At 57.0% G+C, this 20,627-nt stretch overlaps 1 protein-coding gene across 1 annotated transcript; it reads right to left on the bottom strand.

The window, feature by feature from the left end:
* Nucleotides 1-2,023: 2,023 nt before the first annotated feature.
* ONECUT1 (one cut homeobox 1) lies at nt 2,024-18,712 on the bottom strand. The gene is made up of 2 exons (XM_059824113.1): nt 17,632-18,712; nt 2,024-2,316 (listed from the first exon to the last, which is right to left on the bottom strand). Exons 1-2 carry the CDS (start codon nt 18,710-18,712, stop codon nt 2,024-2,026), a joined length of 1,374 nt encoding a protein of 457 aa, XP_059680096.1.
* Nucleotides 18,713-20,627: the final 1,915 nt, after the last annotated feature.

The following is a 20,627-nucleotide window of genomic DNA, read 5'->3' as shown; positions in this document are numbered from 1 at the left end:
TAACGTCGGTGTTGCTAGTATTTTGAGCGGGCTTCATCCCAAAACCCAGTGTCTGCTATCGTTAATGGTGGCTGGGTTCTAGTTTACCTTGAATTTTCCTTTCTCTCTTTTTTTTTTTTTTTTAAACAAAGGGTTTAAGTAAGATTACCTGTTTCTAATCCTTGCATTGGGCCTATACCTGCATATTTGGTTATTTTGGAATTTAATATACCTAGTAGAATTACTACAGTAATTTGACACACCGGTTAGAAATCTAACAGGCACATGTATGGTTTTTAAAGTCTATTTTCCCCTTACACTAACATGTAATATGCAGATGTTGCACGCTTTTCTTTTTAATTTTATGAGAGTAGGAATGGGATGATTTCTCGTCTACGGGTCTGTTAGCAACAGAGCATTTAAAGCTTTTCAGCTACAAACTTTGAACTATTTCATGCATTATCCTGATTAATAGATGAGCAAGAAAGAATGCACAGGACAAAAGCTCAGCCTGCTACACACAGATACGACGCCACAAAACATCAGGCTGTATCTCAGTCTCATGGGAATTTTGCTCTTGACTTCAGAGGCACCACGATTTGGCCTTCCGAAAGCACTACCGGAGCTCCTGTTGGAGCGCTTCCCACCAACATTAACTGATGTTGTACCCCTATTTTCAATAGGAAAAGACCACGAGCCTTCAAAGCTACTGCTATTCCTTTGCCTAGTAAAGTCAATAGGTAAAAAAAAGCTCACTAATGTCAATGAGTATTGATCAGATGCTGAGCCCTGTGGTTTTACATTTCACAGTTCTTTTCATTTTTGCATACAAAATGCCTCAGGTCTCCTGTTTGCAGGCTAGGTGGCAGAGCTGAGCTATATTTATAGACAGTGCATGCTTTGCAGAGAGCGCTGTTCAGTGGGCTTCCAGCAATATCAGCCTGGGAGAGTGTAATAAGGGGATGCACGCACGATAGCTGCCACACTACCTTACACATGGCTGTAACGGCCCCTTTTTTTGCTCCCATTGAAGTCAGCGACAAAAAGGCTGACTGACTTCAACGGAAGCAGCAGCCCATTATCAGTACCTGTGCTCCAGCTGCGATCTCCTTGGGTGACATTCTTTCTTGCCAATCATGGAAAGAAAAAATAATGTGGTTTTACTAATTGCAAATAACAGTCTTGATTACAAGTTTTATGTGTTATACAGTTAGATTAGTTTATACCTATAACTCTACATAGTATTTTGTGTAAAAATAGCTTTGGAATATTAAAATCATTGCAATAAAATACCTGCAATATAATTATTAAATGTGTTCTTTGGTAGCTAGTCGATTTATTTATGGATGGAATAGTTTTCCTTTTTTAAATCTGAACATTCCTTAACAAACAAAGAGAATGCACTGGTTTAGGTACCATTCAAAATTTCTTTGCCTAGTTTGAACTTGCTTCCAGGCGTTGCACTGGTTAAGTTCAAACCATGAAACAGCAAAAATCACACTACCGTTCAAATGAATTCAGACGACTCCACGCTTTGTCGGTCGTGCCATGGCACAACCCACTCTGAAGACCAGCCCTGACTAAGTCCCTAACCACCGGCGTGTACGCAGTACGGATACACTATACACCTTCATGGCAACGGCTGTGGAAATGAAGAGCCATATCTGAAAAGATGTCCGTTCAATGACAAGAAATCACTATGCTCCAAACCACTAAACAGCCAAGTACAGTGAAGATGATCATGGGCGAAGGTGTAAGACCAGTGGACTGTTTCTATTCTCTTTGCATTCCGTTTCATTCCCTCCATTTTGCTTTCTTCTTCCCCTCTATTTTATGCAAGTCGTCGTCCTACTAAAGTGTGTGTCTTAGAACAAAGTCATAATGCAGGTGAAGTAAGTCTTTGGTTTCTTTGGACTTATAAATAACATTTTTTTCAAATAGTTCTAAGTATAAACCTGCTATCTTGAGGTCCTGGTCTGTCTCTATTTATTTATTTATTTATTTTTAAAGCTTTTCCACCGAGGTTTAGTTCGTGGTTATTCCTTCATGCTTTGGTACAAGTGCTTGATGAAGAAGATGAGTTGCCTGAATTGGAGCTGCCCTCGTCTTGCCACTTATCCAGACTCCTCCTCCGTGCATTCATGAAAAAGTTGCTGACGGTGCTCAGCTCCAACCCGAGCTGCTGGGAAATGGTGATTTGTAATTCTTTGGACGGACGCTTATTTTCCTTGAATATTGCATGTAGAGTTCGACGCTGGACATCCGTGAAGACCAACCGAGGCTTTTTGGGTGTATTCCCTCTATCCTTCCCGTGCTCTTGTTCTTTCCTCTTGCACGCTGCAAGAAAGGGGAGGACGGTTAGCGAGGGCTGGCAGAGGAGTGCGCGGGAATGCTATACACGACAAAGTAGGGAAAAAGGACCATTCATTTCAGCTTCCAAATTTGGAGGGGATGTGTGACATGTCAATTTAATTGTCTCACTTATTATAGACTATAAAAATGTAAGGAATAGAAATTAGAAAATACCTTTATCATTGTCTGTTAAAACTCAGCAAATGCTATTATTGAGAGTTTACACGTTGATAACGCCCATTAGTGCTGAGAATTTAACTACGTAATAGCCCAACGAGGTAGAGTGGAAATTCACTGAGCTCTGAAGTCAACCTTGCCCACCTTTTTTACCTTCGTTATTTGTTGCCAATTCATTTCTGTAGCTTTTTATTGGCTGAGAAATAAGGAATTGGGAGAAACCAGGATGCTACTACAGTCTTACAGGCCAGATGATTATATACTCTGAACAAAATAAACCACGTTTTGACATGCAGAACAATGGTATAGTAAATCTTCCTCAGAGAATTTCACCTTATTTCATCAATCATCCCTTCTTTCCCTTTCAGAACGTGATTTTGCTCTACATTATTAAAGGGCACTTGCAATTTGAAATCTGCCTTGCAGATCACCTGCCAGGCAGGATCCGATGGGGCTGGGAGAGTGACTCCCGCGTCCCCCTGCCAGCCTTTGACTGTCTGCCAGCTCATCATTGCTAGCATTTCGCTAAGATGAAAGGTTTCCTTGGGAGGACAGATTGCTCTGTCTCACTTTCAAAAGAGTCTGAAGTTGTCTGTTTCCCCTTTTTTCTCTAACAATGTCCTTTAATGCTGATTTAGAGATGTATTTCTGAAGGTAATATGGATGTTCTGTCTTTGTGCCTGTCTGGTCCTGCTTTCTGTGGAGATCAGTGCTGATTATATGAAGAATTTTCTGCAGTGTCTCCACCTATTCCATGGTTATTGGAATGAAAACAGCAAATTACTTTACAAAGGTCCTTCCTATATCTTTTATTGCTACCGAGAGCCAGCCTTGGCACAAGGGTTTAATTACTCAAGGGAGGTATAAAAATAGTCATCCACCTCTGTACTTAGAGAAGCAGCAACTGCCCAGATCAGACAGCAAGATTCAGGAGACGAAAGGCAGCTTCTGCTGGCCCGGGCAGGCAGGGACCAAGACACCGGTGTTCCAGCCCCCTCGGAGGAGAAGCTTTTGAAGAGGTCCCTAACAGTATATGTTCCAGCTACACATTCTTTCATAAGCAGTAACACATCGATCAAATGGACTGGGATGCCAAACTCGTATCTTCTACAGGTATTTTTATCCGAAAACCTTTGAAGAGTGCTTTGAAGTTACATCCTGGCCTCTAAAACACTGTGGAGCTTCTGGGCTGAAAAACAGGTTTCCTCATGCAAGCGAGCCCCCACTGAAGCCAAGCTGCTGAATTCCCTGTGGGGATCAGTGCCTATCGAAAGCATTGTGCATCCCCATTGAAAGCAAACATTGATAACTCAAGGGTTAAAAACACTTTTGCAGGAATAGTCTGTTATTTACTGACAAATATTAGGAATGAGGAGCAAAGAAGATAGCAGCAGAATCTCAATCTTTTATACACGTCTAACCGTGTGACAATCAGAAGTTCCCATGAAAGCAGCTGCAGAAGCTCAGCTCTGTAACCACCTCAGCCTCCAGCTCTGACTCTGCCCCTGCTGACGGGCTCATGCACAAAAGGAGACAAACCAAGCTCAGACAATGTTTTCTGTGCCCAACACTTCATCTCTGCTCACATTTCTTTACACCTTCCTTTTTCAAAGACTACACAAATTCCAGCTTTCACATAGATACACCGTCCAGATCATCATTTGTCACAAAATCCGAACTACACCAATAGAGTGATCCAAGGCAGCACTGTACAATGCTTCAGCGGGAATCGTCACATCACAAATGACAGTCACAGCAGTCGACGATACAAAGCTATTTCAATTGGCGGTGTAAACCTCGAGGGCTTCAATCACAACCTAGTACATGAGTTCTCTGAAATCATAGAGAATAAAAAAACCCCAACCATGTATGTGAAACTAACTTGCTTAACATGTTGTCTTCCTGAGCTTGTGCTCGTCTCCTGAAATTTAATATTCCTGAATAATTATTTCCTTAGAAAACGTCACAAGAGTTACAACATGCCTTGTTCCTGAACTTCAGTAGTATCAGAGACCTCACGATTACTGCTAGTAACATCACAGGGGTAAGAAAAAAGTGCTCATTGCTGGGGAGAAAAAAAAAATTCTAGCTAGTCTATGTTACAAATAAGCCAATTTTAGTATTTTGCAAGTAAAATTTCATTTCAGTCAAGCCCATCAGAAAGCGAGCGTTGAGGTTCCCATGCTGCTCCCTGGAGAAGCTGGGAGCCATCCCTTCCTCCTGCAGCCCAGTATGGATTTTAGTTTTTAACAAACTATCGTGCAGGACTGTTGGTTTCCTAAGGCTTGGTCTGCGCTCAGCGGGAACAGGTGAAGATCTGCTCTAGTTCAGCCTATGAAATAAGACGGATCTTGTCCTCACATCCAAGTTGAAGTTCTTCTACTTTGAATTAAGGACTAATGGACTTAAGGACATTGGTTCAGAGAGAGTGAGATACTGACTCAGCTGCAATTTGGCACCTTATCTGAGACATGGAAGACTCACACACAACCGGTTCACTCCTCGTGGAACACGGCACAGCCCCACCGGGTGAAACCAAGGCACCCGCTGCCCCCAGCAGAGCAGCCCAGCCCAGCCCAGCTTGGAGCCCGCATCCTCCCGTACCCCGGTGCTGCTGGGCAGCACGCTGGCCCTGCCTCTGCCCAGCGTTGCTTGCAGAGCCTTTTTCCACCTGGGGGAGACTGGGAACACCTTCAAAATCAGGATCATTTTCAGGCAATGCAAAAGCTGTTTCCTTTTCAGCTCTACTCCTGTTAGCATTCACCAGAGACAGACTGAGGGCAAAAACTTTCCAATATGCCTAATTGTTCAAAGAGCCCTTGCAGACAGGCCTTGGGTTGTGAGCAGCCAGGGTGGATACCACCTTTCATCTTCTGCCTTGTCCAGACTCGGGAATATTAATAGCACTTAAAAATAAATAATGTTGATAATGAAAAACTGTAATAGGGTTTCCTTACGATCGTTTTCCCTGCGCTGGAGCCAATCAATTTTAATAATAAATTGTAGCTTCCAGCTTGCCAGAGAACAAATGTACAGCACCGGATAAAATCTGCTCCAATGTGAGAGTCTGTCCAGAGCAGGCACAGGGACCGGCCGGCTCACACTGCGAGGGCTGACAAATTGGGGCCATCCAGCCCGGTGACAGCTGCCTGCGCTCAGCCCTGGTCACGCTCAGACAAAGCAGCTCCGTCTGCTTGAGCCAGGCCCTCCTCTAATGCCGGCAAGGGCGTCCACTGAAGTCAGAGGCTCCAGAGACACCGGCTGAAACCCTTTTTTGGGAAACCACCCGAGCCTGTCTTCAAAACTCTTTATCACACGTCTTTATAAGGATTTTATTTTATGCAGCAGAAGGTAATCAAAATAATTTGCACTGACATCCTTCCCATGCCCCTGCCTGTGAGTGGATCCTCTCCCACGGCACAGAAGCTGAATTCAGGCGCTTTGCGGGGTGCTGTGCCCACCGGAGGTGCGCACCTCTGCCATGGCACACCTGCTCGCACGCTGCGCTCGCTCCCCCGTGCAGCCCGATGTGCTCTTTGTCTCTGGGCTGCCCCGGCTGAGTGATGCTCCTTACGACGCCGTGTGAAAAAGCCCTAAGAAAGTCTAGTTAAGAAAAAAGCAAAGCAGAGGATAAAGAAAGAGTCACTCTGACTCTGGCAACACACTTGCAGATATGACAATGTAGTATTATCAGTGCCAGAAGGAGCCTTGTAAATTCACTGCTGAACTCTGGCCTCTTCCAGTCACTTCCATCTTCCTCTGCCCTGAGCAACAGATATTTTTGACACTTGCAATTCTCCTGATACAGTCCATCAATCTATTTTTGTCTCCCTTTGTTCCGTCTAAGTCGCCCGAGGGATTTGGCCGAGTTAACTTGCCAAACCTTGTAAGGTCTGTATATCTCACTGAGGCCCGGTTGCCTGTGCGTGGTGCAGAACCGGGGTCTCACCGCTGCAGCTGCACCATCTATCGCCGCTCTTCTGCAGCGCCCGGCTGCCCCGGCTGCGTGCAGCACGGCGGGATCGGTCCTGCTCTGCCGGAGGTGTGAGCAGGATCTCGTGCCTTGTGAAAACGCACTAATTGCATCTTTAGGTTGAGATAGCGACGAGGATATTTTGCCCACCTGTGATGCGAACTACACTGTTCTCTCAGTCTAAAAGTCAAGATTACAGTAAGCTCAGGTGTTAACCCTGACACTTGATCTAGTCTTTCATCCCTAGAGGCCGGATTTACTTTTTAAAATCTAAAAAAAGAAACCCTGATTACCATAAATCAATTTTCAGGAGCACTTGGTGCGTACACGTGTGCCTAGCTGTATGTGGCAAACACTGATTTTCCTTTCTAAAAACCCGAAGCAAAGAATGAAACCAGTAAGTCTCAAGAAACCTGCTTTCTGCTGGTTTGTTTTGGGCACATGGTAAAATATCACCACAAGTTTTGCTAGCTTCTTTTCTGGAAAATTGGCAGTGGAGCAGGGGGAAGGACAACGGAAAATCCTCCTTGGGCAAACCCCGCCCCACGCCCTGTGGCCAGTTGTGAAGGCAGAGGACCACTCACTGCGAGAGGCATTGCTCAGCTGGTGGCCCACCACGCTGCCATCACTGAGCGCGCACTCTCAGACACAGGATGGAAAAGTGGCAGATGGTGAGGAAGAAGAAGGTGGATTTAAGGGGTTTCAGACCTGGCACCAAGAGAGCCGTGCCCAACACGCACATCCAACTGGCTGAGGCAGCGGCCACATGCTCTGAAGGGCCACACCAGCCACTGGCAGCAGTTCCCATAGCTCCGGGACAGGCACATGGAATGGTCACGACCGGGTTTTTGACAGTACGAAGTGGCTGAAGGGGGAGGAGAGGCACGGGGCAGCAGGAGGGGAGCGTGCCTGCCCCAGTGCACTGCAACTGCACGGCACTACAGCTCCTCTTGGAAGGGAAGTGCACGGTCCCACCAGTGCCTGGGCAGGACTCTTCTCACCCCGTGGAGGAGGAAGCCAAGGCACACAGCGGGCCTCCGTTTACAGGGAGCCCTTTTTCCCTGTTTGTACCCAGAGCGGGTCCAGACCAGCAGCTGGGAGACACGCACACGGTAACGTCTCCGGCCATGCTGAATTCAGAGCCTGGTTGACACAGAGAGGAGACCGTGTGCTGGCCACCAGCGATGGGATACGGGGCCTTTCACCCTGAGGTGACAAGTCACATTTCCAGCTCTGGCCCAGGTCACTGCTGACCACAAGCCATTATTACTTGATGGCCATCGAGTGCCCTGTATGAGATGAAGCGGTGGTCTTGGTTCAGCTCCCTGTGAGCAGGTTCACACCACGCTAATTTCCATCACATTTGACACATTATTTGACACCAATTAGTGCTGTGGCTGGAAGGTCGAGCCAGATGCTACTGACAGAGGGAGTCTGTAGGAGCCCATTTTGTAGCCGAAATGTTCATTTTGGGGAACAAAGAGGATTAGGGATCTCTCAGGACTGTGGGCTAACAGGACCTCAGCTCTGTCTGACCTGAGGAGGCACTTTCTGGTTGCTTCACATCAGGAGGTAAACTCAGCACTGAGCTCTGTGGTCTTCACTACCACCCTCACTGGACTGATTTAGTTTTCAGGACTGTCTCATCCTTACTGTTCATGAGCATTATATTTGCTTCAAACAGGTAGGAGAAAGCAACTGCGTTATGCTTCTCTCAAAGACCCCAGTGCAAGATCCCCAGAAAGCAATGAGGAGTTTACAAGCCAAGAGCTTTGTTGCTGTGGGTTCAGAGCAGTCACCCTTCCCATGAGTGGGAAAACCCCAAGAAATTATGCAGCCCAGCTCAAAGAAGTGCCAACAAAAGCCCTGCATGTGCAATAGGAGAGAGAGGAGACGTATTTTTAGATTGACTTGTGGGACTTCTCGAAAGTTTTATGATGATCATATTTTCCCCCTCCTCTTGCAAAGCCTAGTCTTTTAGCTAACCCAATCTCCTGTCTACAGGACATGTCACAGAGACTTAAAAAACCCTTTTAGAATTCTCTCCTTACATGCATTTTCTAATCTCTGTTGTGTTGGGTCTATAAAGGCTGGGACCTGCCTCAGCTACAGTCTGAACTGCGCCCACTAAGATTCTGGGAATCTCTTCCTAAAGAACCTGCTTCTAGTTTTGAAACATTGCAAAATATCCAATAACATTTCTAAAGAGTGAAAACTCTACACTGGTACAAGCTAGAGAATATCCTGGAGGATATTCTTCTGAAGGAGGCTCTACCTTTGGGTGGAAAAGGCAGCAGGATTTCCACAGGAGGTTGAAACTGCTTAAGGACTTTGGCCGGCAGAGATAGTCCTAATCACGCTGGCTACTACCGCTCAGGGGAAGCAAGTAGCCAAAAGTTTATGGTAAATTCATGGTGATGATAATACATAATAAAGTGTGATAAGCTCCACCCTTATCATGTGAATAACACCTCTGGAGCATGCAAAGAGACAGACAGATGACAGATCTTTCCTAATTGTCAAAAACCTCATATTTGGGGGAATACGAGAACAAGACAAGGGGCCTGTAAGACACATCCTACCTGCGGGCAGACTTCACCACAGGAACTAAAAGCAAGCAAATCCGTTTGGCCTGGATGAATAACCACAGCTGCTGTGTGCCATTCACTCTAACATATCGCCATTTGGTGGTCCCCTGCACTGTCCCATCCTGCTCGTCACTGCCCTGGGGCCTTCGAAGGAGCCTGGGAGACAGGATCCCTCTGGAAAGGTGCTGCACGAGGCAGAGCCTCTGCACGTCAGGGCAGTCCGTGGCCGTGGGTTCCCACTGTAGCAGGTAGCAGACAGCATTGATGCTGCAAAGAGTGCTCCCAATAGCTTCAACCCACAGTAGGATAAAGCCATTGACATGTCAGTGACGAAAGCCTGCATGGGTGACACAGTTCAATTGATTGCTCCCCAAAACTTTCCCCTTTCAACTGAAGAGAGTATGGGCTATTCTGAAATGTCTGAACCCAGACAAAATTATTTCTTATTACTCCTGGCATCGTTCAGCATCTTGCACTTGTCTCTCTAGTTATTTGTATTTGTGCTTATTTAGAGTGCGGGTGTATCCATCTACTCAGAGGTCATTTGATCTGTATCTTATTTCTCTGCCATCAAGCCCAGGCAATACTCCGCTTTTGTTTGTTGAAAAGAGACCAAACTATGTTTCTATATGGGAAGCTCACAGAATGACATCAGCCTGCCACGACATAGGTCCCAGCTGAGACTGAATGGTAAACATCTCACTCGTGTGCACTGTATTAAAATGAGTGACCTTAATCTGCTGCCCCTGGAATAATAAAGTGAATCCGACTAAGAAGGGCTGACTCAACAGTTTGGGATTCTGGGGTTTACACAAACTTACAGTGTTGATGGATCTGTAACCACCCGAGTGAGCTGACATCACCGTTACAGAACACGTTACCAAGTGGATCAATCAGGGGAAAGCACCCGATTTTGCTATGATATCATTTAAAGTAGATGTTAAATTTCTTTAGCTGGGTCTTTAGTTAACCATATTACTGTGACAAATATTTCTTTGTCTAGCATAAGTAATTAGAATTTAATCACTTTAACTGCATCTTAATTACCCCAAATGAATTGAAAGGACGTTTAATAGCAAAGATTAAATTGCCTTAATGAACGATTTTTGCGACTACATCAATATTTTAAACGTGTTATAGCCCTTCCCGGCGCCCCCCCCCCGCCGCCGCACCGGCGCAGGCAGCCCCCGGCCCCTGGGTGGCGCCCGCTCCCCGCCGCTGCCGCGGCCGCTGCCCAGCGGGGGGGGCGCGCACCGCTCCGCACCCGCGCCGCTCCGCACCCGCGCCGTCCCGCGCCGCCCCGCCGGGGAGCGCCGTCCGCTCACCTACCGCGCCGCTCTGTACCGCGCCGCTCCGCATGGCCCCGCCGGGCAGCGCCGACCGCTCCGCGCCGCTCCGCCAGAAAACGCCGCCCGCTCCGCACCCCACACCGCCCGGCCGGGCAGCGCCGGCCGCTCCGCTCCGCACCTGCCCGCTCCGCGCCGCTCACTCAGCCCGCTCCGCGCCGCTTCACACCGCGCCGCGCCGCCGGGGAGCGGCCGCTCCGCCCCGCCCCGCCCCCGGGGAGCACGGGGAGCACCGGCAGCCCCGCCCCGCCCCGCCCCGCCCGCCCGGCCAGCTCCCTCCTGCGCGGGTTTGCAGGGCACATACTGCTGCGGAGCCACGTCGGACCCGCCGGCCCCGGGCGGCGGTAGCTTCGCACCTGCACGCTGCCGCCTGCTTTGAACGCTGCGGTGGGAGTGAGCCCTCCCGTGGGGGCTTCCCAGGCGCTCGGGTGAAGGGCCCGGCGTGAGGCCCGGTTATTCCGCCCCTTTCTGCTGCCCCAGCCCGGGGCTCTGCTGCAGCCGCCGAAAATGGAGTTTCTGAGCGGTGGAAGTGACGCAATCCATTGCAAAACCGTCACTCGAACATTAAGGATCGTCGGATTTACTTAAAAACCCGGCCAGCTTCTCGGGCTCCTTTCCTACGGACCTGCCTGCCCCTTCCCGCTTCCCCTGCTCCAATTTTTAAGCCCTCGGCAATTCCGACAATGTATTCAAATAGCCAGATATGTCTCACATGAACGAGAAATGCAGCAGTGATGACATAAAGACGTTCCCACGTTTTGGGGGGCACTACGGCAGCAGTGTGGCAGCCTGCCTCTGCGGGAGGAGGGCTGCGGCCCTGCGGGGCATCTGCCCGCACTAACTGCACCGCCTGGGGGTAACTTACTACCGACAGACCTAGGATGCACGTAGCAATGTACGCAGTATTGCTGTACCTTAAAAGTATCCATAACCTTAGAGCGGGTTCACTGCAGCAGCTTCTGCACCGAAGTCGCTAAGGAGGAGCCCCCCGCGCCATCTGCTTTAATACTTTTAGCTATTAGAAGTAGCAGCCTTTCTAACTGCCCAGAAAGCACTTGCACACACCAACGCCAACGTTACGCAGTCCGCAGCAGCTTGCGATGCTGCTTGCAGACCTGAGAAACAGCAATCCATCGCGTTTTAATTGCCATTTGGGCTGTACGTAAAATGTTACCACTGAGACTTCCTACCGCCCTAAAACGGGAAAAAATCAAAACTACTGTTAGGCTAATAAATTGTCCCTATAAATTACTCTTTCAGCATCATAAACCTGACTTCCTCTTAAGCAAAATGGCTCAAGTAAGCTGCATTTCCGAAGAAAGGCGGTAAGCATCGGTCGCTTCTCTGTCGGTGTATGATTCATCCAGATAGATTTATATTTGAAATGCGAATCAACATTTATCGATTTGACCACGGAAGTACCCGACATGATGCCATGCTAGGTTCCGGCTCGGTCCTCAGGAAAAACTCCCCTCGATGCCTGTAGTTTTCAGGTTAAAGTCACCACCACGTCAGCAAAAGCTCCTGCACTTACGAGTCGCCTTAGGTCTCCCTCGAAACGAACTTGTCCCTTGTGTGGAGGTTATGGGGACCCCTCTGCTACACAGAGGACGGGTAAAGGCGGCCTGAAGCAAAGCCTGAGCTTCGGTTTAGCGCCGGTACATGCAAACACAGGCACCGATGCATTCCTGGCCTGTGCATTTCCAGGTAATTTCGTCTCGCTCTAACCACCACGCTCCTTTCCGGCGGTGGAAAGGGCAGCTCGCCCACGCCAGCACCCAGCTGCAGCCCCGGCAGCGCCCGGGCTCCCCACCGGTGGCACCTGCGGCGGGCACAGTCCCGGCGCCACGAACCTCTCCTCTCCTCCTGGGGCATCCCGACCCTCCGGCTTGCGGGGCCCGGGGCAGGGCCACGCACAGTTACGGTGCTGTGGGGAGCTCGCTTCCCCTCTGGCCGCGCACCCGTACGAGGGCACCCATCCCCACACCAGGTCCCCTCGGCGCGCACAGCCCGGCCGGGAGCCGACCCGCTGCCGCCGCCGCAGCACCGCCGCCGCCGCGGGCAGCCCGAGCACACAGCCGCGGCGGAGGGGGGGGGGGGGGGGGGGGCCGGCCCGGCCCGCAGCAGCGCAGCCCGAATGGCCGACCGCCGTTGGGTGCTCCCCATCGGATCCGGCAGCCGTGGGGCGGCTCGGCAAACCCCTGCGGCCGGGCTCCGGGCGGCCTCGGGCGGCCTCGCCCCCGAAACGGGAGGGCTGGCTTCGCCCCGGCCCGCCGCGGGGCTCAGCCGGGGGCGGGACCGCCGGGGGCGGGTCGGGACCGCCGGGCCGGGAGCGGGGCCGGGAGCGGGGCCGGGAGCGGGGCCGGGAGCGGGGCCGGGCCGCGCCGGCGGTAGCTGTCCGCGGTGCTGAAGCTGTGCCGGCCGCGCTCGCCCCGGAGGGAGCGGGGTACCGGCGGGCGGAGACAGCCCGGGCACCGCGCCTGGATGCACCCCGGCCCGCAGCGCTCGACGGAGCTGCCGCCTCCCGGCCCGGGGGAGCCGCCGCCGCCGCTGCCCGGCGCAGGCGGGGTGCCCGGGCCGGCGGGGCCGGCTCCCGCCCGCCGGCGGTCAGTAGATGGCGCAGAGCCCTCGGGAACCGAGGGGCGACGTGGAGGGCTGCGGGCGGCTCGGTGGCCCCGGCCGGTCGGGGCGGACAGACGCGGCGGGCCGGGCCGGCATCGCGGCCCCAGCCCGCCCGTGCGGCCCCTCGGGGCGGCCCCGGCAGTGCCCGCGGTCGGGAGCGGCCCCGTTTTGAGGCTATTTCATGCAAACGGCAGCGAGGGTGGGAGCGGGGCGCGACCCCCGGCGCCTCCCCGCCACGCGGCGGGTAATTAAAACAAACATGCGAACGAAGAAACAATCACGGGCCGAGCGGTGCTACCGGGATCGGGGCGCGCCCGACCCGGTGCGGAGGAACGCGGCTCGCCCCCCTCCGCCTCCCGCTGGGCAAACATTAACGAAGGGCAAACGCGGCTGTGTGCGAGCGGCTGTAAATCAATCCCCGACGCAAGGACACGGCCGGCAAACAAGCGCGGCCCCCAGCTCCCGCCCGGCTGCGCACCGGGCGCCGCGGCGGGGCACGATCGCGCCGGGGGCGGGCTGGGGGCCGATGTCCCGCTCTCCGGTCCCACCGGGCCGGGGGACCTTGCCTCGGCCCCAGCACCGCGCCGGCAGCCAGGCCCGCGCCCGTCCCCGCGGCGTCCGGGCGGCCCGCAGGGCGGGGAGGGGCTGGGCCTTTCCCCCGGGCCCGCGCCGCGCTCGGGGCGTCGGCGGTGAAGCCCCCGGTCGATGCCCTCCGCCTCCCTGATGCAAATGCCTTTATGCAAAGTCCCCGCCGGGTAAATATTAAACAGGCCCTAATGAGGCAATCGGGGCCGGGGCGCTGCTGGGGCCGGGGCGGCATCGACCTTCCCCGGCGCAGGCTGGGGCGGCCGGCGGGGCGAGAGGTGCAAACGGCGTTCATTAGATTTCATATTTAATGTGGAAAACGCTCTGATTACAGTATCGATTTCTTTACAGTTAATTTGGCGAGAATTTCGCGCCGGCTTCCCAAGGCTTCAGCTTAGCCGGGATTCACGTTGGGAGGGAGAAAGAAGAAGAGGAGGGGAGGAAAAGAGATGCAACTATGAAAAATAACAGTCAGGTCGCAGGCAAATATCGAGCAGCTCTGGAAGAACGGGCCACCCCCCGCGCCTGAGCCCCGCGGGCGAGCGCGGTTCCCCACGGCCCCCGCTGCCCCCGCCCCGGGACGGGCTCGGGAATCCCGACCGGGAAGCCGCCGCGGAGGGGCCCCGCCGGGACGAGCTCGCTCAGAGGGTGCACCTCGGCAAAGCGGACCCCCTCCTGCCGTAGAGCCAAAGGGGCCCCTGGGGTCCCTTGGGCCCCCCCCCGCCCGTTCCCGAGACGTTTCTTGGCCGCGTTTCTCCCTCGGGCGCTCCCCCCCGGGCCCGGCGGGCAGCCTGTGCGGGGCCGGCAAGCGGCCTTCAGGCAGCTGCCTTTCCGACAACAAACGGCTCGAAGCAGATTATTTTTTCCTGAACAAGACGAGTCGGGTTTTGCCTTCTTTATCCCCTCCTATCTCCCGCCCCCGCCCCCGTACGAAAATAACCTGAAATAAATAAATTCACCCTTAAATCCCAGCAGGCTGCAGAAGGGCTGTACCTTTTCTTTGAATTGTATTTATTTTTTCGGTATCCCTTCACTGCCCTCCCAAATGTCAGCGAAGGAGGGGGGAGAGGGGGAAGACTAACGGAGAGACGGCCAAATAGATAAATATTCAGTGATAGAGGGGGAGCGAGAGGGGGACAGACAAAGGAAAAGAGAACAGAGAGGAGAAGGAAGATGGGATGAATAAGATGGAGGCTGGAAGAGGTCAGCTTTGCAATTAGCGGTTCTGCTTACATTTCAAGAGACAGCCCAGGAAGTGTCAAGACCTCAATCCTGCTTCCATGTAACTACCAATTTTTCCTCTATTTGTCGGAGCTTCTGTAATCTGGGAGGTAGGAAACCCCCAGGGATGGCTGGAAGGGGCAAATACTCAAGATAAAGTGCTGGGCAAGACCGTGAGGCCTAAAATAAGCAGGCTCCATCCCCCTCGCCGCCTCCCGGCCGCTGCCTGCAGGAAATCGGAAAGGGAAGAAATGGAGGCGGCGAGAGCTCCGCTCCGGGTATTTATCTACCTGATAATTCTCTAAACGCCCGGCAGTGAGTTATAATTTGGACGTGAAATTTAATTTGCGTCGGCTGGAGTAATTTATGGTTTTCTGAATTGATGTTCATACATCAATATCAATCGGGGCAGATTTTTACCACTTAGTAAGATCATCACACATTTAAAACCTGCACAAAATAAAATCGATACTTTATGCATTTGCAGCAGCCTGCCCGCCTCGCCGCGCCTGCAGCGCGGGGCAGTCAGCGCGGAGGGGCGCGCAGGGCGGCGCTGCCCGCGCGGGGCGGGGCGGGGGCTCCAGGGCCGCCCCGATTGGCTGGGACGCAGCGCTATGCAAATGACCACGTGCTGCGGGGCTGCCGGCGCCCAGGTGGGGCAGCGCCGGGCGACGCCGCGGAGCCGCCGGCAGCGCGGGGGGAGCCCTGCGGGGCCGCGCCGCAGCCCTGCGCTGCCCGGCCCCGCTGCAGGCGAGGAGGGGGCCCTCGGGCGCCGGCGGCCCTCCCGCCCCCCGCCCCCCCGGCTGCCGGCCCAGTTTGGCCCCGGGGAGGCCGTTTCTGCAAGGTGGCGGCTTTCGGGTTTCGTCGGAAAGGGACGGCGGAATAATGAGGCTTTGCCTCCCTAACGGGATTACCGGCATCCGTTCCTGCGCGGGCAGCGCCGGGGTGGCTGGCGGAAGGGGCGGTTTGGGGGCAGAAGCGAACAATGGGTCTCTCCGGCCCCGGCGGCTGGGCAGAGCGCGGCCGTCCCCCGGCAGAAAGCGGCCGCGCCGCGGGGAGCTGCCGCCTCGCTCCTGCCCGGCCCTGCGGCCGGGGCTGGCAGAGCTCCCCGGCCGGCAGCGCCCGGGAGGGGATGCCAGCAGACTCCGAAGCGAGGGGTTGTTTCCAGTATCGATCTATGCAAATGAGCGGAGATTCAGGTCGACCGAATTGTCGTAAAAACACGCTCCAAATCGAAGGAAGTTGGCCTTAGCGATCGTTACGGGGATATTGGGAACACGAACTCCGTCCTCCTCTCCTGGGTAGCACCAGCAAGACGAGGCTTTTCTGCCGGTGGGGTGGTTGTTGAGGAAGGGAAGGCGGAAAGGGCATTTTCTGAGAGCTCGGACCTTTGAAACGGACTCTGCAGGAGTGGAAGCCGAAGAGAGCAACGTCCTCCCGCCGGCGTGCGCCGCAGGGCCGGCTGCAGCGGGGGGGAGGTCCTGCTACGGGCCCCCCTGAGCACCGCTCTGGGCTTCAGCAACGAGGAGGTTGGCCGAACCCAGGCAAGGAGCACGGTGCCGGCCCCGCCGGGTCCCCGCACGGTGGGGAAGCGCTTCCCGGCTCCCACCGCCCTGGTAGTCGAAAGCGCAGGACCATTTGTGCACGTGAAAAAGGAGAGAGATTGGGCCCTTCCCTCATTTTTGTCTGTGAAACGGATCAGTGACCCCGTCTCCAACTCGGATTGACTGTCTCGCGTTCTCCAGGGACAAATTAATGGAGAGCTATCACTTAATTAACAAACCCTCACTCGCGGCATATTAAACCCGGGCCCTGCGCTGGGAGCGCAGGCTGGCGGGTTTGGGGAGGCGGCGGAGGGGAGCGGGTACCGAACGGGACGGCAATCCCCGAGCAGACAATACGGGAGCGGCGACACGGACGGCGTCTCTCATGCAGAGGCATCCACGCGAAATCCGAACTCCACGGCCTAATGACAATCACAACCCGTTAAAAAAAAAAAAAAAGACAGCTAACGATTTTGTAGCCAACAGCATTTCTCAGCCGCCGCTCACACGCCGGGCTCGTGTGGTTTGTGGGAAAGCCCTGTCCCGGCACACCTAACCCAGCCCGAGCGGGACGCGCGGCGAACGCCGGCCCGAGCCCCGCCGAGCCCAGCGACCGGAGCCCGCCGCCCTCGGGGCCGCCGCCCCCGGCACAAAGCAGACGCACCGACTCCTCTCGGCGGCGCATTACCGGGGCTCCCCCGCACCCCGTCCGTGGGTGGTAGCGGGCTGCGTACCGGTCCCGGCCGTGCGGTGCGCGGGGCCCCGCGCACCGCACGGCCGGGACCGGTACGCAGCCGGGTACGGCCCGGCTGAGCTCAGCACGGCCCGGTGGCTCAGACAGCCGCCAGTGAAAGCATTTCCGCCTCGCCCTGCCCGCGCAGGGCAGCGCTGCCGCCGGCCGGTGCGGGTGTCGGCGGCGCCCCGTTAGCGGGCACGGTGCGCGCCGTCCCGCCGGCGACTGGCCAACCTGGCGGGTGCGGCCCGCCCGGGATAACGGGGGAAGCCGGGGCGCCGCAGCGCGCAGCCCGAGCCCCAGCTCGGCTTTGTCTGGCGGCCGGGAGCGCGGCGCGGAGGAGCCGGACGGTGCCGGTGCGCGGAGCCGGGAGAGGAGAGAAGCGGAGCGGCGGCGGGCGGCGGGGGCCGGGGCTGCTCTTCAGGGGCGGGCAGGGAGCGGGGCGGCCTGCCCAGGCCCGCGGCCCCAGCCCCGCCGCCGCCGTGCCCCGACCGCCCCGCAGCGGGCTCACCTGCCAGCCGCAGAGCAGACATCCGCTGAAACTCCGGCTCCTGGAGCCACTTCCACATCCTGCGGAAGGTCTCCCGGCCGGATTTGAGCTTGCTCCAGGGCTTGGGGTTCCTCAGCAGGTCTGAGAGGGTCCCTTGAGAGCGGCACAGCACCCTCTGGGCGAAGATAGCCTGGGGGATGCTGTACCGCTTGAGCTCGGTGGTGATCCTCTGAGCTACTTCTTTGGTATTGATTTCTTCCATTTGCCCTGAATTACTTCCACTGTTGACCTGCGAACCAGTTACAGAAGGGTTTTGCTCCCTGGCAGAGCCCAGGATCTGCCCGTGGCTCTGGGCATTCAAGTGGGCATGGGGGTGGTGTGGGATCCCGTTGATAGGCACCATGCCAGCGGAGGTGGGGGTGAGGTGTTGGTCGCCATGCCTGGCTAACATGGCAGGGTGGTGGGCTTCAAATCCGTTTGGGGTGAGCATTTTCTCGGCGGGCATGGTGGCACTGGGGTGAGCGTAGTGGGGCAGCCCTTGCTGGGAGTTGTGGATGCTCCCCAGGCCCGATCCAGACAACGGAGAGAGGCTTTGCCCCATGCCGGTAACATCCTTATGGTAGGGGGTGTAGAGATTGTTCATAGACGCCAGACCCCTCTCGTCCCGCATGAGCGTGAAGCTGCCGCTCACGTTGCCCGGTATCCGCTGGTGGGGGTGGTGGTGGTGGTGGTGGTGGTGGTGGTGGTGAGGGAACTTGTCCGAGACCGTCGAGATGGGAGGTAGAGGCTGCAGAGGGGTTAACGTGGTGTAGGTGCTGCTCATGCTCATGCCGGGGGGTGTCTCGCAGGCCATGGTCATGGTGGGGTGCAGGGGGCCCGTCAGCGCGTGGTCGGGCGGCCGGTGGTGGTGGTGGTAGTCGCCGCCGTCGAGGATGGACGCCATGCCCATGGAGCGCGGGTGGGCCGGCAGGTGGCTGCCGCGGTGGGCCACCGCGCTCCGGTGGTGGGGGCTGCCGCTCATCAGGTCGGCGGCGGCGGGCACCGGCTCATGGCTCACCCCGTGCAGATCGCCGATGTTCTCCATCGCCAGCTGCGCGTTCATCGTCGGCCGTGCGGGCGGCTGGACCGCACATCTATCTGGTGGGCGGCGGGGCGTCCCGGAGCTCTTCGCGGCGGCCGCGGGCCGGTTCCTCCCGCGGGCCGGCGGCGGCGGCGCGGGCGGGCGCTGCGGGCTGGTGGCGGTGCTGCTGCTGCCGGGCCGGCGGCTTTTCCCCTTTTTCTTTTTTTTTTGGTAATTTATTTATTTGGGGTTTTTTTGCCGTTGTTGGATGACGCCGTCGGGCCGGTTCTAGGGCCCCCGCTCCCTCAGGCCAGGCTCCGCAGCCGCGGCGGGTGTCTGGCCGCGTCCCTCGCCATCTCTAGCCATGGCTCTCACTGCGCTCCGCCGTTTGGACACCGCTCCGCTGCTGCAGCGGCGCGGCCGGCGGCCCGGCGCATGCGCGCGGCGCCCCCGCCCGCGCCGCCCCCGCCCCCCGTGACGTCACCGCCCATTAAGGAGGCGAGCCCCGCGCGGCGGCGCCCAGAGCCGGCGGTGCAGCGCTGCCCCGCGCCGCCGCCCCGGGCCCTAGCGCCCCCCTCCCCGCCGGGCACAAAGGGCCGCCCCCCCCCCCCCCCGCCTCTGTACCCCGCCTCCGCCGGGCGGGCGGCTCCCGGGTAGCAGGGCCGCCCGCCCCGCCCCTTCGGTGACTCCGCGTTTTCCGTGAGCGCGGAGCCTCCTCGCCCTCACTTCACCGGGAGCTTCCGGGGGTGAGACCGCCCTGCCTCGGGGCGCCCGCGGGCCGTGCCCGCCGTGTCCCCCCCGTACCCCCGTGGTGTCCCGCAGCCGCCGGTCCCCACACGCCCGCCCACCCGGGGATCGCTCCTCTGCGCTGCTCTACCGGGAAACTTCCCGTTACCCGGCCTGGGGATGGGCGCCGGGAGCACCACGGCGTTGCGTCCCGGGTCCGGACAGGGAGCCCCCTCCGCCTCAGCGCTCGCCCCCCCCCCCCAAAGCTCTCGTGTGCCCCCTCTCCCCGTCGCTGCGATCCCGCTGCGATGGGACCCCCCCCTCCCGCCCCCGCCTGGGACCCCGGGCGGCCCGGGGGCCGTGCCCGGCGCTGCAAGGCGAGCATATGCCCGCGCCGCCCCGCAGCCGGACATGCCGCTGGTTTTCTTTTATTTTCCCCCCCAAAAGAAAGAAAAGGAGGAGGAGGAGAAAGAAAACGCGAGCCCGCCCGCCAGCCCCCCTCGTTAGCTAAGGTGCCTTTATGCTGGAAGAAAGGGCAGATGTGCCTATTGTTCGCCCATTAACAATAACGAACCACGCCGGGCAGAGTGCAGCGTGTGCGCGGCGCCGAGCGGCGGGAGGGACGGGGCGGGCCGAGGCGCGCCGCGGGAGAGCCGCGGGGCCGCGGCCGGGAGGCACCGGGCCGGCAGCGCACAAAGGCCGCCCCGCCTCACGCCTCGGCCGCCGCCGCTTCCCCCCCGCTCCGCCGTCGGGGCCCGCGGGAGCTCTCGGGCACCCCACGGAGCCGCCTGGTCCCTCGCCCCGGCGGGGCGCGGGGCCAGCGAGCAGGTCGGCGCCGCGGCGGGGCTCACCCCCGGAGAGCCCCGTCTTTTCCGCGGGGAGGGGAGGGGGCCGGAGCACCTGCCCGGCAAAGCCCCCGCCGGCGGGACGCAAAGCGAGGGCACGCCGCCTCGCTCTGCCGCTCCCCGGCCTGACCCCTGCCGAGGTCTGTAACGGGGGGCCGTCACCCTCCCTTCGCCCTGCCGAAAGCCCCGGGACCCCTTCCCTTGTGAGGGCCAGGAGCCCGCTGCCAGCGGGCCACCAGCCCCGCGGGGCTGCTTCGGACGGCAGCAACAGAGAGTGGGGCCGGTCCCGCGGCAGCAGGCACCCCCGGGAGCCGGCTGAAACTAAACCCTGAGGTTCTCCCTCCCGGAGCTGTTGCCCTAACTTCACGGCCAAAGCCTGCGGGGGT

Source organism: Gavia stellata, chromosome 13 (genome assembly GCF_030936135.1).
Source record: "Gavia stellata isolate bGavSte3 chromosome 13, bGavSte3.hap2, whole genome shotgun sequence".
Lineage (NCBI taxonomy): Eukaryota > Metazoa > Chordata > Aves > Gaviiformes > Gaviidae > Gavia > Gavia stellata.
The sequence above is the reverse complement of the archived record's forward strand: the minus strand, read 5'-3'. Positions and strand labels throughout refer to the sequence as shown.